This window comes from Narcine bancroftii, chromosome 1 (genome assembly GCF_036971445.1).
Source record: "Narcine bancroftii isolate sNarBan1 chromosome 1, sNarBan1.hap1, whole genome shotgun sequence".
NCBI lineage: Eukaryota > Metazoa > Chordata > Chondrichthyes > Torpediniformes > Narcinidae > Narcine > Narcine bancroftii.
The window spans coordinates 85314431-85331131 of NC_091469.1; the positions used below are offsets into that span (position 1 = coordinate 85314431).

Below are 16701 nucleotides of genomic sequence, written 5' to 3' on the forward strand. Positions count from 1 at the left end.
AGTCCATCATGTGGGACCAATCCCAACACAGATCCCAACACTGTCCATGCCTAGGAGAACTGCCATTAATGTTGTAATACTGTTGGGAGCATTCTATATGGGGAAAGTGTATTTACCAATCCAAATCACTATCTTATTCCGAAGGAAAACTATGGCAATCATCCTGAGGCAACAACTCTCCAAGGTTCCCAGGACAGAGGCAGTAACCGTTTGTTAGAACTGGTACATTACTCAGGGTCAAGGCCATACCAACACTTGAGGCAAGGAAGAGGGATTGAGGAAGACAAGGGCAAGAGTGATGGCAATCAAATACCAAGAGACACATAAGAAGAGGAATTTAAAAGACAAAAAAGGGTTGGCTGGCTAATATTAAAAAACAGCCAACAATCAACACCAACTTTATAAAAAACATTCCACTACCAACTAAACCCACTAAGTAAAAGAAAACCTTCACAAGAATGGCGATGGGATAAAGTCACAAGTGATTTGGTCACAAGAAAATCTTTAGTCAGGGGAGTTTGAGAGAATGGACTTCTGTAGGGGAGTGTATTTTAAACATACAATAATGAAGTGTTATGAATCCACAATAAAAATGGAATTTGTTCCGATGCTCCCAGAGGATCTGACATTCTGTGTCACTAGTTCGAGCATGGACTGCACAGTCTCAGACATCAGGAGCACAAGTGGCCTGTCTTCATGTCAGGCAGACAGGCGGGGAACAGTTCTCCTGGTAGTAAAGATGGTCTAACTGTCACTTCTCCACAATTTGATCGTCTTGTCATTCTCCAATGCTGCTGATGCAATGATATTTTCTGTTGGATGACAGGCTGTGGAGATCACAACATCTGCAACAGAGGAAAAAGTGATTAGACATGCCCCAGGAGCAGGATAATGGGGAGATGGCAGACTGGGCGGAGAAGGAACATTGCTTTCCAGAAAAAAAAACATAAGCATTCTAAGTTTAAAGCAACATCAGTCAAAAGAGAATGGACATTCAAATGCTGAAAACACACAGAAATTCTGGAGGAACTAAGCATTCATAGGAAGATTTCAGGCTTGAGCCTTTCTTCAAGGTATAAGCTAAAAAAAAAAACAGGAAGGTGTGATAATAAAGACTGAAGACTGAGACGAGGAGGAAACCAGGACAACAAAACGTGTTAATGGGATATAATAAGAGGAGAGGTGAGAATTAATTTTGCTTCTGTGAAAAGAAGAGGGAAAATGGGAGGGGAGAGAGAGAGACACACACACACACAGAGCTGGGGGAAAAGAAACAGGGGGGAAAAAGTAGTTGGCGGGGAGGGGTGTTGAAACGGAAACCATAGAAGTCGACGTTAATGCCATCCAGTTGGAGGGTGCCCAGACGGAAGATGAGATGTTTTTCCTCCAATTTGAAGGTAGTCTCAGCAGTGCACGAGATCATGGACAAATATGTCAGCAGGGGAATTGAAATGGGTGGCCACTAGGAAATACAACTGCTGAACTTCAGGAATATACTTATCTCACTCACTGTCACTCTTATTACATTATTGAGTTGTCTCAAAGCATTCTAGCTAGACACAAAGGATTTTAAAGAAATCTGCAGGGAAAACTATCAGAAAAATTCAACAAAACTTCAGATTTTAAAGCACACTTTTTAAAATTCTTCTTCACTCCACCATTAGATAGTCTGACATGTTTTCTGTCAGTCACTTTCACAATGGGAGTCCTCTTCTCTTCCCTACATCTCAGAAGATTGTGACTCGTGATGCAACCTCAAAGGTTCTATTTGGGGGGGGGGGTTTGTCTTTATTCCTTTAACCAAGTAATTTACAGAGAACATGGGACATCAAATTGGGAACAGAAATTTGTCGAGGGATGTCAATGGTTTAAAACAGTGAAAGTAATGATCAGATAAGTAGAATGCTAAGAGGTAATGGGGAGGGGAAGGACAGCATATTGCCTTTTCAGTTAGACCCAGATACCTAGTTCAGAAGATTGCCCAAATGCCGACATATTTGGAATGGAGGACGAAAACAATAACCAAAAAAAAAAACAAAGAACAATCCCATACAGTAGGGGCTCTTCACTTGATAGTTAAAACAAATGGAATGTTATCTTTTACAGGACTGGAATAAAATGGGAGAAATTTACATTAGAACTGCTTTCCCATATGGAATAGTGAGAATATATTGAGTTTGGGAAGGACACAAGACCAGTTCACTTAAATAAGTTGAGACTAAAAAGAGTAATGTTATGAGAATATAGTATTGTTTTGTGCAAGTAATCTCTTTATTGCTTAAGGAGGAGGATGTAGCAAAGTAGAGGCCAGAACCAGGAGGAATGGCATTAAACACACATGTGTGCACATGCTTACACTGTAAATAATATCCTGTCTGCAACTCAAAATGCTTCATAGAACAAGGGAGTGTGCATGGTGAAGCCTTGACACATCTCTTCCCACAAGCACTCTGCATGGAAAAAATTCCAAAATGCTCACCTGTGTGTCCCTGTAACTTCTGCACTATCTCCTTTGTCTGGAGATTCCAGATATAAACAAAATCATCCTCAGATCCTGAAACAATCCACTTCAAAAAGGAAAACAAACATTATTCATTGAATTTTTTTTTTAAAAACAGAAATGGCTAGGGGACAAACTATTAGCCCCCAACATGTCTGTTTATTCCACAAGAACCATCTTGTACTTTATTTCATGCTTTTTATTTATATCTCCTTTCATTCCTAACTCCAAATTCCACTTCCCCTTAATTTAATTTCTTATTCACTTCAGCTACTCCATAGGGTAGAAGTTTCACATTCTCAACTCTTGCCCACTAACTTATAACTTCCTCATTAATTCACCATTTTATGAAGATGATTAAAATGAGAAATGAACTCTCTCCACCTCCTGGACATTTTCAAACTCACACTGATGGGAAGTCCCAGTGCCATTGCCAACTTGTACACTGTTAGAACAGGCTAAACTACACTGCTCTCAAAGCTCCTGCCTTGTGTTGCTATCCAGTGATCACCTCACCGAGACATCCTGGTTTGAAACTATTGGTTTCAGACCCAAGTGCATTGCCTGGTTCGGCAGCTCACCAACTCTGCTCATCTGGTGTCTTGCAGAAAGAACCTCCAAGCTTCCAGCTAAAAGCTTAAGAGGAAAGGTAAACAGGGAACTACAACCCCAATCACAAAAGCCAGGCAACTGCCCTGCCATAAAAGTTGTACAAGGGGAGACCATTATGCTCAAGTCTTGGAACGAAAGCTAGCTGATGAGAAGCCTCATACAAAATTTACTTTTAAAATAATGCTCAGAACACCCATGAAGTCAGGCAGTCACAGTGGACATTAAAACAATTAATTAATCTAGTTCGATGACCTTTCATCAGCATTTTTGTTTATCACAATTACATGATAAAAATTCGAAAGGGAGAACTGATTATTCTTCAGTCCTGTGATAAAAGCTGGGTGAAGGTGGATGGGCATTCCACGATCATCCTGCAATTAAAGGCAACAGTAATACAATGGTCTTGAAATAAAAGTGATACAATGATGGAATCATTCTGCCGCAGTCCTGTAACCAAAGGCAAACAGCTCATCTTACCTTCCCACCAGTAACAGAAAAGTTGGCAAATATGCAGTACTTCTCATTCTTATGCGTTGTGTAGGTCTTTAGACACTGTAATGCAACACGAGTACAATCATCTCATTTTGGCTCAAGATTTGCACATACACAATCAGCAAACACAGCAAAACACAATTCAAAAAGGCATACAAAGTTACTTTTTTTTAAAAAAAATGACAAAATATTCCAGTAGCAAATGTTTCAATGAGAGACTCCTGCAATCTAGTTACACTGGAGTCCAAGGCATTGCAGAGTACCAGGAGCTACCCAAATGTTTTTTTCATTGCAGAATATCAGTAGATTCTCAAATGCTTTTTCAACAATGAAAGATCCTACAGCCTGAGTCTCAAGATGGGAACATGGTGGAGCAGATAAACATGGACATTTTTTTAAAAAACATATAGGCAGTGGCTCCTCCTTGTGGTCTGAATGTTAACTATCTCTAGAATAGCAGGTCTTCCTCCTCACCTTGGTTATAGATCTTTCAGAAACGATTCTACTATTGCTTTCATCCTAACTTTTCCGCATAGCCCTACAATTGATTATTTTTCTGTCAAAATTCTCTTTTTAAAGTGACAAACATATCTGCTTCTAATACTTTGACAGCAAAATCTCAATTAAAAAAAAATAGATTTCCCTGCTTTCTTTCTTAAATTCCAATCCCAGATGCAGAACTCCTTCTAGAAAAGAGGGGTTCAGTATCTAGAGTTAACTAATCGTAATGTCCACAGGCTCCAGTGAGGTTCAATGTCTGTGAAGCCATACCCCACTGTGTCAGTTTTTGTGGGATCTTTATCCTTGTGGTAGTCAGCGCCACTGCAATCCATACCCTTGTGAATGTGCCCACAGAACCTGAGGACCTGCAAAATTCAGTGCCCAAAGAACCTGCATACAATGTGTTAGTCTCAATGGGGCAAGTGTCCCCACTGCAGAGCCCATTTACATGGGAGTAGTCAACAAATCCAAAGTCAAATATGTACCTTTCCTTTACTGTAATCCCAAAGCTTCAGAGTGCTGGAAAACAAACATTTATTTGAGAAAATTAAACTGAAGATGATACAATAGGCCCCATGCCCCACAAATTCCAGGTCACTACCATTCACCCTTGAACTTCCACCCAAGTTATTAGCTCCAATGGATCAGAGAATTGTTTTCCCACAGCTCAAGTCATGCTAAAGCCCAGCCCAGAATAGCTCCTACCATAGGCCAGCCAGCTCAGATTACAGTCTCCTTCAGAAAGAACAACTACCCTTTCTTTTATAGTGCTAACGACCAAGACCACAAGTGGACTGGAAGGTCAATTCCACTTGGGTCAATGGCCCCTTTAATTGTGTCAAATTGCTTACTGCTGTAATTCAAGCAAGTGATCTAGCTTGGTAACAGCCAGATAGTGGGTAAACATGCAGCAAGATGGCATAAGCCATTTTGACTCATTCTTGTACTGCGTCAGTTCTCCTATCCTCTCAATGAAGAGGTCAGAATGCCTGGTAATCTGAGGAAATGGTTCCCAATTGTAGGAAGAGTACAGTAGCATTGGAAAATGACTTTCCTATACCCTAGCAAGTAGAATTTTCCGTCAAAATACATTGGAGCTTCAGGAGATTCTTTGGCTGCGATTATTGAATGAGTGCCTTGATAGAGTTTCCTTACTTGTCGAGTGTGGCTGCCAATATGTATTTCCCATTGGGGGAGAATTTCACAAAAGATACAGGAGGATTATCATCATCTGTTGAAAGAAACACCATTAGTACAGACTTAAGATAGTCCTAGCCAACCAGAGGTGTTGGAGAGAACTGAAACAGAAACATTTTGCAGTTGCACAGTGGTAATCAGGTCAACCTGGGTGATGACTGTCTGGTGCGCACCCCTGTAGACCTAGAGGATTCCAAGCTCTCCTCTTTAGCTTGAGCAAGGTTACTGCATGATGGAAATAGTGATTACAGTAGACACTACAGTAATGGAAAGGAAGGATGCCCTTTGAGGGCAAGGACAGCACCCTTTCAGCCCTCGAGCCCGTACCGCCAATTACATCCAATTAGCCTATAATCCCAGAATGTTTTTGAATGGTGGGAGGAAACCAGAGCAGCCAGAGGAAACTCACCCAGACAGGAGGAGAATGTACAAACTCCTTACAGACAGCACCAGGTTCAAATGCCGGTCAATGGTGCTGCAACAGTACTGTGCTAACCACTACACTAACTGTGCCACTTGAACATGATTAGAGTTGAGAAGTAAAAAGAGCATAATCCTATTACTAGTTAAAGTGGAGCAAATTTGCAGGGGATCTTCAGTTAATCAAGTATCATCTGGGGGGAGGAGTCACGTGATGGAGTAGTGGCCGGTCAGGGAACTCCAGCCCTCTCCGGAAAAGTTTTAAAAAAACACACAAAACACAAAGATAAAAATTAAAACAAAGTGAAAGTAAAGGTGGGAAGAAAATGGCAGCGAAGAAAAGTCGAAAGCAATGGGAAGAAGAGAAGAAGAAAAAACGTCGGAAGAAGAAGGTGAAGGCCTTACCTGTCCGAGGAGGCCCGCCGCGGAGAGAGAAGCCCGGTCCCTCAGGTCAGTGGAAGTCCCGAGCTCGGGACTACAAAAATGGCTCGCGGAGCCAAGTAAAAGTGCGCAACCGCGCATAAAAAAAAAACACTGACGGGAGGGGGGACCAGCTGAGTCGGTCTCCACAGCTGAGGATGACAGCTACAACACAATAACAGGAAGAGAACATAGAAAATAAAGAGAACAAGAAAGGAGAGTAAAAAGAAAACAAGGAAACAACAGATGACCAACCCAGAGGAAGAAGAAGAACATATAGAAATGGAAGAAGGGAAAGGCAAGACAATGGATATTTTTTTTTAAAGAATATATGGAATCAGTAAAAGAATGGCAATTACAAGAATTTAGTGAAATAAAAAGAAGAATTAAAAATGCAGAAGAAAAAATGAATAGAATAGAGATGGTCATGTCAGATATAGGAAAGAGAGTGGACAAGGTGGAAGAACGAGAAACAGCCATAGAAATGGAAGTAGAGGACTTAAAAAAGAAATTAGAAGAATCTAATAAAAAAGTTAAAGTATCATCTGGGAAAAACTTGAACTATGTGGAATTAAGAGGGAGGAATTTCCTAAATGTGATCAGGATAACTTCCATGCTAGGAAAGTGTCATTGGCTCTGGTGTGCAAAAAGAGATGTCAAATGAACCAATCATCTGTGAGAAAAAGCTTGGAATAAGATGATGGGGATGGGAGGGGGGCAGAGGCTGCATCTAGCTCAGGCTGAATTAAACCCAAAATCGTACAAAAGTTATGGAAGGAGATGTTGTTACAGGTTGGATAGATGCAAGGACAAGGGAACCAGTCTCCTTGGAAGAGAAAGTTTCCAAAAATAATGAAGAAATAAAAGTGGGTGCATCATTCTTGTCAGATGAATCTGACAGATTGCAGTGGAAAGTGTGCTGACTGGTGGCATTGTGGCCTGGTACAGGTCATCAATACCTCTGAGCGGAAGGCTCTGCAAAAGGTAGCAGACACAGCTCAGTATATCACAGGCAAAACTCTCCCCACCATCGGGAAAATATACATGGAACACTGTCGTCGGAGCAGCAGCAGCAATAATCAAGGATCCACGCTACCCAGGACATGTTTCATTTCCACTTTGAGAACCAGGCTGAATACCACAAAGGAAATCGGCAATAAAAAGATTGGCAAAATAAGTGTATGAGATTGGTAGATCAGGGAATCAATAATCTTTTATCAGTGTGGAAACAATAAGTGGGTAGGAAGTAACAGAGTGGGACCCAGGAGGGACAAAGAAGTAGTGCAAGGATAGAATATGTTGATTATTTAATTTTTCCTTTTCACTTCCACAATCTATTTCTTGAGTTTGACCTGGCCCTCGTGAAAAATGAAATCAATGTGTATCAAATACTAATTTTATCTGTTTCATCATATTCTCCAGGTCCCTCCTCATTCATCAAGGAAGGGTGTGCTGGTTTGAAAGCCTGGCTGCAGAGCAAAATTTCAAAATATGCAAATGATACAAATTTGGAGGGGGTGACAACAATATTAATCGACTGCAAAAGTACACAGGCCAGCAAGTGGTATGGTGGGACACATGGTAGATAGGTGGGATTTCATAAAATGTGAGATCATGCATTTTGGAAGGGATGGGAGGAGGTAGAATAGACTAAATAATAGAGTTTCAAAGAAAACCTGGGAATTCAAGTATCTGGAGCACTAAATGGGACAGCACATATTGAGCAGATGATTATCAAACGGTGGCATGGTTAGCACACTCTTACAGCGCCTGTGTCCCAAGTTCGAATCCAGTGCTATCTGAAAGGAGTTTGTACAAGCTCCCCATGACCTGTGTGGGTTTTCCCAGGGTGCTTTGGTTTCCTTCTACCCTGTAGATTAATTGGGCAGCATTGGTTTCAATGGCCAAAATCAGCTTCTACTATATTATAAATAAAATGCAAAAAAAAATTAAGAACATGGAATCTTAAACTTGATAAATAGAGGTATATAAAAGGAAAATAATTCACAACAAGCATCCTGCATCCAATTCTGGACATCACTTTAGGAAGAATGTGAAAGCTGAAAAGGAGATTTATTAGTATAGTTCCAGATTCAAGGAATTTTAGCTGCAAGGTGAGGTCAATGCATTTGTATTTGGTATCCTTAAAACAGGAGGTTCAGGAAGCAAAAATAAACCCAACCTGCTGGATGAATGTAAGAGTTTGAGCAGCATCACTGGGGGTGAAAAAGGAATTTGAAGTTTCAGGTCAAAGCCCTTCCACTGATCATGGAGAGGGGAGATGTCCAGTCCAAGAAAGCGAAGGTGGGAGGGATAAGACAGGCACCTGTAGAGAATTGCAGAACCTGGGAGGGGTGTAGGATGACAGACAGATAAGGAAGTGTAAAGTTGTGAGATAGATTTCAGATTTATTGGCAGAGTACATACATGACATCACATACAACCCTGAGATTCTTTATCCTACAGTTCAGGCAGAATTACCACTTATAAGTAGTACAACAACAAAAAAACTACACCTTGTACACATGTAAACAAATGTAAACAACTGAGGGTGCAATATAGATAGGGAAAAAAACAATAAAGTGCAAAAAAGTAAGAGTCCTTAACTGAGTCGCTGATTGAGTTCGTTAAATTACATTTTTAAATTTCAAATGTTTTCAAATTTTAAATTTAGCATCCAATAAGGTAACAGGCCATTTCAGCCCACGTGTCCATCCCTCTCAATTTACACCCAATTAACCTACGGTACATTTTGAATGGTGGGAGGAAACCAGAGCCCCTGGAGAAAGCCCATGCAAGCACAGGGAGAATGCACAAACTCCTTACAGACAGTGTGGGATTCGAACCCAGGTCCCACTCACTGGCGCTGCAAAGGCATTGCGTTAACTGATACGCCAAATGTGTTGAGGAGTCTAATGGTGGCGGGGTAGCAGCTGTTCCTGAACCTCGGGGTCCTAGTCTTGCAGCACTAATTCCTCTTTCCTGATGGGAGCAGCGAAAACAGAGTGTATGCTGGGTGGTGTGGACCCTCTTCTCCAACGGCAGAGCTCCCCAAAGATGTCCTCAGTGGTGGGAAGGAATTTGCCTGTGATGTGCTGGCTGTGCCCACTATCTTTTGCAGGGCTTTATGCTCGGGGCATTGGTATCCCCACACTAGACTGTGATGCAGCCCATCAGCACACTTTTCACCACACATCTGTAGAAATTTGCCAGGGTTTTTGATGTCATACCATAGCTCTGCAAACTCCATTGGCACGTTAAGTCCAGGAAAGATCCTCCGAGATAGTGACTTCCAAAAACTTAAACCCCATTGATCACTGAATCGTACATATCAAGTTTTCCCCTCCTGAAGTCAACAATCAGCTCTTTGGTTTTGGTGACATTGAGTGCGAGGTTATTGTTCATGCACCATTCAGCCAAATTTTCAATCTCCATCCTAAATGCCTACTCATTCCCTCGTTTTATACAACATAGTATCATGGTATCGTCAGCGAATTTCTAGATGGTGTCGTTGTCACTCTGAACACAAGTCAGAGGTGTAAAGTGAGTAGAGTGGGGTCTAATAACGCAGTTCCGGTACTGATGGAGATCGTGGAGGAGATGTCCTTACCAATCCTCACTGATTATGCTCTATTGGTGAGGAAATTAATCCCACAGGTATTGAATCCCAGGTCTTGGGAGTTTACTGATCAGTTTTGATGGTGTTAAATGCCAAAATGTAGTTGATAAAGAGCATCCTGATATATGCATCTTTGCTGTCCAGGTATTCCAGGCTTTGTGTAGAACCAGTGAGATGGCATCTGCTTTAGACCTATTGCTATGATAGGTGAATTGGAATGGATCCATGTCACCACTCAGGTAGGAGCTGATATGCTTCAACACCAGACTTACAAAACACTTCATCACTATTGATGCAAGTGCCACTGGTCAACAATCATTTCACTCTTCTTGGGCACCGACACAATTGACTGCAGTTTAAAACAGGTGGGTACCATGCCCTGTCGGAATGAGACTTTGAAGGTATCCATGAATATGTTGGTAAGTTGGTCAAAACAGAGTTTTAATACTCAGCTGGGTATTCCACCTAGACTGGATACTTTCCTCAGATTCACTCTCCAGAAGGAAGCACGTCATCCCCAAGCATGTGATTGTTCAGTGTCAGACAAGGATAGGGAACAGGGGGAAAAAAAAGGGCAGGTGGAGTAAGATAAGCCAGGGAAGGTAAAAGTGAAGATAACTGGCAGAGGGTGATAAATGGAAACAGGCAATGCTTTTCAAGGAATTTGATTAGATGCATAATGTTGTGAGGATGCTTTGACAAGGATGACTAAAAAACTGATGATGATACAAAGACTGTGGATTTACCATCCTGAAAGATAGAGAGAGGGTGCAAAGAACAACTATTTTTCCAAAATGAGTGATAACGTTGACTGTGAGGGGATGGAAGTGAAGACAATTAATGATTTCTAAAGAAAATTTGAAAAGACACGTGGAGTACAAACCTGCAGGTCTACAGGAATAGAGAAGGGGCAAGTTACTGACTGAAATTACACTCCAGAGAGGTAGCATTGACTTGATAAACCAAATGGCCATCTATTTTGTCATAATACTGATGGACTGACAAGAAACTGCAAATGCTGGAATAGCAAACAAAAGGAAGGTGGACACCTTCAATGAGTCAGGCAGCAGTCATGAAGAGAAATGGTCAGTCAACATTTTGGGACCTTTTGTCAAGACTCTTTTGCTTCTCTTTATCTTGTTAGGGGCACTGGGCAATGCTCATAGTGATTGTTTGCCTTTCAGCATAAAAAAGTTGAAGTATATCATGCATGTTTTTTGTTTTTTCATAATATCGACAGCTCTATTCTTCTTGACTGCAGCTCAAAGATCCACACGACTACCGTCAAGAGTTAGAACCAAGGCTGCTGTTCACAAATTGCAAGAGTAATGTGAATGAGAACAACTTCTGACCCAAGGGAATACCTTGCCAATGCTCTCTATTGCAGCGCACCTACAATGACTGAGAAAACAACAGGAAGGGGCAAATGAGGCACTCCACTAACATTTACATTAAAGCCCATTATCCAGAATTCAAGCAACTGGCAGCCTCAAGCAAATCACCAAAAAAAAATTCACAGAAGATAATTATGTAAAAAATGCAGAACTCAAACATTGGCGTGCCTCAAACGTTGGTTCACCAATCACACAACAAGCAATCTCAAGCAACAAGAAAATTCTCTTATCTGGACATCTCCCAATCCCCAGAGGTCCTGAATACCAGGGATTTTCCTGAAATATTTAGGTTTGCTAAGTGCCATTTTGCAGTTGGATCTCAATGAACACAATATATCAACACAGTGCCTGGTGAGAGCAGGTGGACTTCTGTTCTTCTCCCCCATAACTTGTCCCCATTATCCAGTATCAGGCTTGACGATCACTTACCAATCAGTGTTTTAAGGCATTGCCCTGATGCAGTGTCCCAAATTCGGCTGCAAAAACAGGGAGAGCCATGTAAAAATATCTGACACAGGTGCACCTTTCCTTCGACTCAACATTCTACTTTTCACCACTGAACAAGACTCAAGTTAGAATGTGGTTCCACTGGAAAAAAAACTACAGGAGGCACAGTTAGAGTAACTGAGCAAAGAACCCCAAAGGAAAGTTGGGAAGAAACTTTTCCCTTTGGGATCTGAAACCATGTTGATACATGTGAACATATCATTTCGGGGACAGGGGGAGAATAAATGCTTTGGAGTTCTGGGGAATTCAGGGCTGTGGAACTAATTTAATTACTTTATGAAAGAGCACATCAAGCCAAGTGGCTTTCATCTGTTGAAACATCTCTCTTTGGAACTCTGCTCAAATTCTTTTAAATTGGCAAAATTAGTATACATTCAAATGGAAGCCTCAAAAGTAAATATTCTACACACCTGGAGCAGTCCAGGGAACCACACACTACCTTGTTTATCTTTCTGCTTCAGAATAACGAGAGAACTTCAAACATCCACTGGCGCTGCATGGGAGACAACTCTCCTCAGAGGTGTGGGTAATCCTCCTAAATTGCAATAGTAACTGAACATCAAAAACACTCCATTCACCACAAAGGTATGAAGCTGTGGACAGTGAGAATGTGAATACACGATACTTTGTTTGCCTTTATTAAGGTGCAGATTCCAGTCATTTCAAATGTTTCTCATCAGTTATCATAATACAAAGCAGGGAAAATTTAAAAACACTTACCAAAGACCATCATAACTACTGGAGACGATGAGGGATCCATCCCTGTTAAAATGTACCTAAGAGGATGAATTCAACATACATCCAGTCACACAAACAGATAAGAGAGCATCACTGTGCCACATTATTATCTACAGATTCCACTCAAACAAAACGCAGTTTATAATTAAGTAAAGCTGTGCAGTAGGAGGAGTTGTGCTATAAATGAAGTGAAATTTCCAGAACAAAATAGTGGCATCTGTTGTGCAAATAGTGGTTGCAGTTATTATTCTTGTAATCATTAGCTTCAAAATAAGAGCAGGTGTTCCTGAGTTAAAGGAGATTACTGATAAGAACAGGCTCTGATATTTCAGCTGTGAAGAAATAATTTACTAATAGCTCTTCACATTATTGGAAGGATTGTTATTGGGTGAATTAGAAAAGGAGCTGGGGACTTAGAAAGGAGAGACGAAAAGAATGAACATGTTGAGGGGAAAATCAAGACAATTTACTTTAGAGGGTTGCTGGACTTCAATACTTTGCTACAGGAAGAGGCAATGAATCTTTTCATGTATAACTGACAAAGAGAACGACAAATAGCTTTGAAAGTCGAGGGATGAGGAATGGGGAAAAGTGGTAAATGGGATTGCAAACATCAGGATTACTGCCAAGTCTGTGTTTGAGGCGGAGGCAGACAATGTAAAGAGAGTAAGGCTAGATACAACAAAGCTTCAATAATGGCGCTCTCTGTCAAGAGTTTGTACATTCTCCCTGTGTCTGCAGGAGTTTCTTCTGCGTGCTCCGGTTTTCTCCCACTCTTCAAAGATGCATGGGCTTAATTGCTCGTGTGGGTGTATTTGGGCAGCATGTGATCATGGTCCAGAAGGGCTTGTATTGGTGCTGTAACTCTAAAACTAATATCTTGGGAAAAAAAAAGTCAGGGTATTAAAAATAAACATCCAATAATCTAGAAAATCAGAATTTATCATCATTAACATCATTGTTTAGCATCACCTGCCACTACCCAAATCCTGGCATGTGAGATTATTTTTACTTCAATAGATTATTGGAAGAAAATAAGTCAAAGGAATTAGTGTGGCATAGATACAAAGTTATGTGAAAACAGCAGGGTAGTGGGATTAATTTGGGTTTCAAGCAAGAATACAAGTTGGGGGGAGGGGTGTCTTGACAATAGAATAATTTGGTGAATATATATGTCTACAGAATTAAAATAGGGTTTATATGAGGCTTGCAGAGAGTGGAATTCATTTAGGATGAATGTAGAGTTGTGTCCATAAGGTGGGTGTCAATGGGAAAATGATCTGGGACTAACAGAATTGTCAATTTGTGAATGAGATCAGTTTTTGATCAAAGTACCACACAAAACAACAATCCAATTCTGATTGATCTCTGTTTCCTCAGTGGTTAAGACAGAAGCAGTAATACTTACAGCAGACACGGGATCAGAATGTGCTGGCAATGTCTTCAGGCATTTTCCCGTCTTCACATCCCAGATCCTAACACTCTCATCGAACTATTACAAAAAAAAGTGAAATCCAAGATCAACCAAGGGCTGGAAACTAGAGACACCTAACTACAGAGAAAGAGTAGATCAATAATTTTGGGTAAATCGCCAAGGAATGTTGCCAGAGATAGGAGAAAGAATAAAAACTGAAGGGCAGAAAGGGAATTCAGAAATATATTTATTTTTTAATCTCTAATGTGAAAACGAATTGGGTTTAAAAATAATAGGCTGTTTTGATTCTACACCGTTACCCCCTGTACTGAATCAAAACGATAAGACGATTGTGGTTGGACTTTTTTTTCAGCTGCTGGCATTCCAATACAAATGCTTCACAATGGGTAGAAGTTCCTAGGTCAGGGACACAAACACAGGCCAACACTCCCAGTACAGTACTGATGGGGTGTTGCACTGTCAAAAGCAGCAGGCTTTTTTTTAAATAATTTTTTAATTTTTCACACTGTGAACCATATCAACCAAAATATGTACAAACATATCTCATTAAATTTACAGTGGTCTTTTCTCCCCCTTCCCTCCCTCCCCTCTACCCACCCCCCTCCAATACCCATAAATATTCAACATATACAATACAATAAAACCATAAAACAATATTTTCACACAAAGGAAAACCCACAAGAAAAATGCGTCATCTATTCATTACACACTGAATCCAGTAGTTTTGTCTTCTTATCATTTTCATTCTCATTTTAGGGGATGGAGGTCGCAGGCAAGCTCTCTCTGATATGTTCCATGCACAGTTCCCAAACCTGTTCAAACATTGTGACTTTATTTTTTAAATTATATGTTATTTTTTCCAATGGAATACATTAATTGGTGTAAAGTTTGTTACCAAAAATGTACCATTGCTGTATTCTCATGCTCTCTTCCATTTTCCAAGTTGACATTATACATTTTTTTTGCTACTGCTAAGGCTATCATAATAAATCTTTTATGCGCTTTATCCAATTTGAGGCCTAATTCCTTACTTCTTGTATTACTTAGAAGAAAGATCTCTGGATTTTTTGCTGTTATTTTTTTGTGATTTTATTTAATATCTGATTTAGATCTTCCCAAACATTTTCACTTTCTCACATGCCCAAATTGCATGTACTGTTCCCATTTCCTTCTTACAGCGAAAACATCTATCTGATAATGTTGGATCCCATTTTTTAAAATTTTTGAGAAGTGATATATACCCTGTGTAACCAATTATACTGTATCATGCATAACTTTATGTTTATTGTATTCTTCATAGTTCCAGAACTTTTCCCATACTTCATTTTTTATCTTTGTTTAAATCCTTTTCCCACTTCTGTTTAGGTGTATAGATTATTTCATAATTTTCCTTATCTTGTAGCTTAATGTACATATTTGTTATAAATCTTTTAATTATCATTGTGTCTGTAATCACATATTCAAAGTTGCTTCCTTCAGGTAATTTCAGTCGGTTTCCCAATTTATCCTTTAAATAAGCTTTCAATTGATGATATGCAAACATTGTACCATGAGTTACTCCATATTTGTACTTCAACTGTTCAAATGTTAATAAATTATTTCCCAAAAAACAATTTTCTATTCTTTTGATCCCTTTTCTCTCCCATTTTCTAAAGGAAAGGTTATCTTTTGTAAAAGGGATTAGCGAATTTTGCATCAATAGTAATTTTGGTATTTGGTCATTCGTTTTTTTTTCCTTTCTAAGTGGATCTTCTTCCACATATTGAATAAATGATTTTCAATACTGCTGAGCTTTAATATCGTACCAGCTTTTCATCCCACTTATAAGGTATATGTTACGGTACCTTCTCCCCTATTTTATCTAGTTCTATCTTAGTCCAGCCTGGTTTTTCCCTTGTTTGGTAAAAATCTGATAAATACTTTAAATGTGCTGCTCTATAATAATTTTTTAAAGTTTGGTAACTGCTAACCACTTTGGTTGTACCTCTCTGTTAATTTATCAAACACTCTCCTCAGTTTCCCCCCTTTCCACAAGAATTTCCTTATTATTCTCTTTAGTTCATTAAAGAATTTCTCTGTTAAGGGAATTGGTAACTTGAAATAGTGTTGTAACCTTGGGAACACATTCATTTTAAAGCAATTTATCCTCCCCATCAACGTTAGCGGTAATTCTTTCCAATGTTCTAAGTCTTCCTGCAATTTCTTTATTAGTGGCTGATAATTTAATTTGTACAAGTAGCTTAAGTTATTATCTAACCTAATATCTAGGTATTGAATTGCTTTGTGTTTACCATTTAAATGGTGATTCTTTTTTAAATTCTGTATAATCCATGTTACTCATTGGCATCACTTCACCTTCAATTTCTAATGCAATTCTTTTATTGATATTTCTGGTTCTGTTAAGTATACTATGATGTCATCTGCAAATAAACTGATTTTATACTTCTTTATTTTTTATAACATAACAATTACAGCATGGAAACAGGCCATTAGGCCCTTCTAGTCCGCACCGAACTAAACACCCCTTTCTAGTCCCACCTCCCTGCACAAAGCCCATAACCCTCCATCTTCTTCCCTTTTTATTTTATTTTCTGTTCTTATCAGTTCTGCCAATGGTTCTATTGCTAAAGCGAACAGTGAGGGGGATAATGGACATCCCCGTCTTGTTGACCTACTTAATTTAAATTGGTTCGATACATATCCATTTATTGTTACCTTTGCCAATGGTCCATTATATAATGCTTTAATCCAATTTATATATTTTTTTCTGGTAGATTGAACTTCTGTGATACTTTAAATAAGTAGTTCCACTCTACTCTGTCAAAGGGTTTTTCTGCGTCTTAAGCAACAGCTACTGTTGGTTTCT

General features: G+C 39.6%; 1 protein-coding gene across 1 annotated transcript in view; it reads right to left on the reverse strand.

The window, feature by feature from the left end:
• Window positions 1–485: 485 nt before the first annotated feature.
• wdr5 (WD repeat domain 5) overlaps window positions 486–16701 on the reverse strand; it is a 57420-nt gene continuing 41204 nt past the window's right edge. The window contains exons 7-14 of the mRNA XM_069931997.1: window positions 13809–13892; window positions 12383–12438; window positions 11585–11631; window positions 5261–5336; window positions 4591–4624; window positions 3590–3664; window positions 2480–2567; window positions 486–845 (exon numbers count right to left, since the gene is read on the reverse strand). Of these exons, the coding sequence (XP_069788098.1) occupies window positions 745–845; window positions 2480–2567; window positions 3590–3664; window positions 4591–4624; window positions 5261–5336; window positions 11585–11631; window positions 12383–12438; window positions 13809–13892 (561 nt within the window). The 3' untranslated portion in view covers window positions 486–744. The remainder of the gene's footprint in view (window positions 846–2479; window positions 2568–3589; window positions 3665–4590; window positions 4625–5260; window positions 5337–11584; window positions 11632–12382; window positions 12439–13808; window positions 13893–16701) is intronic.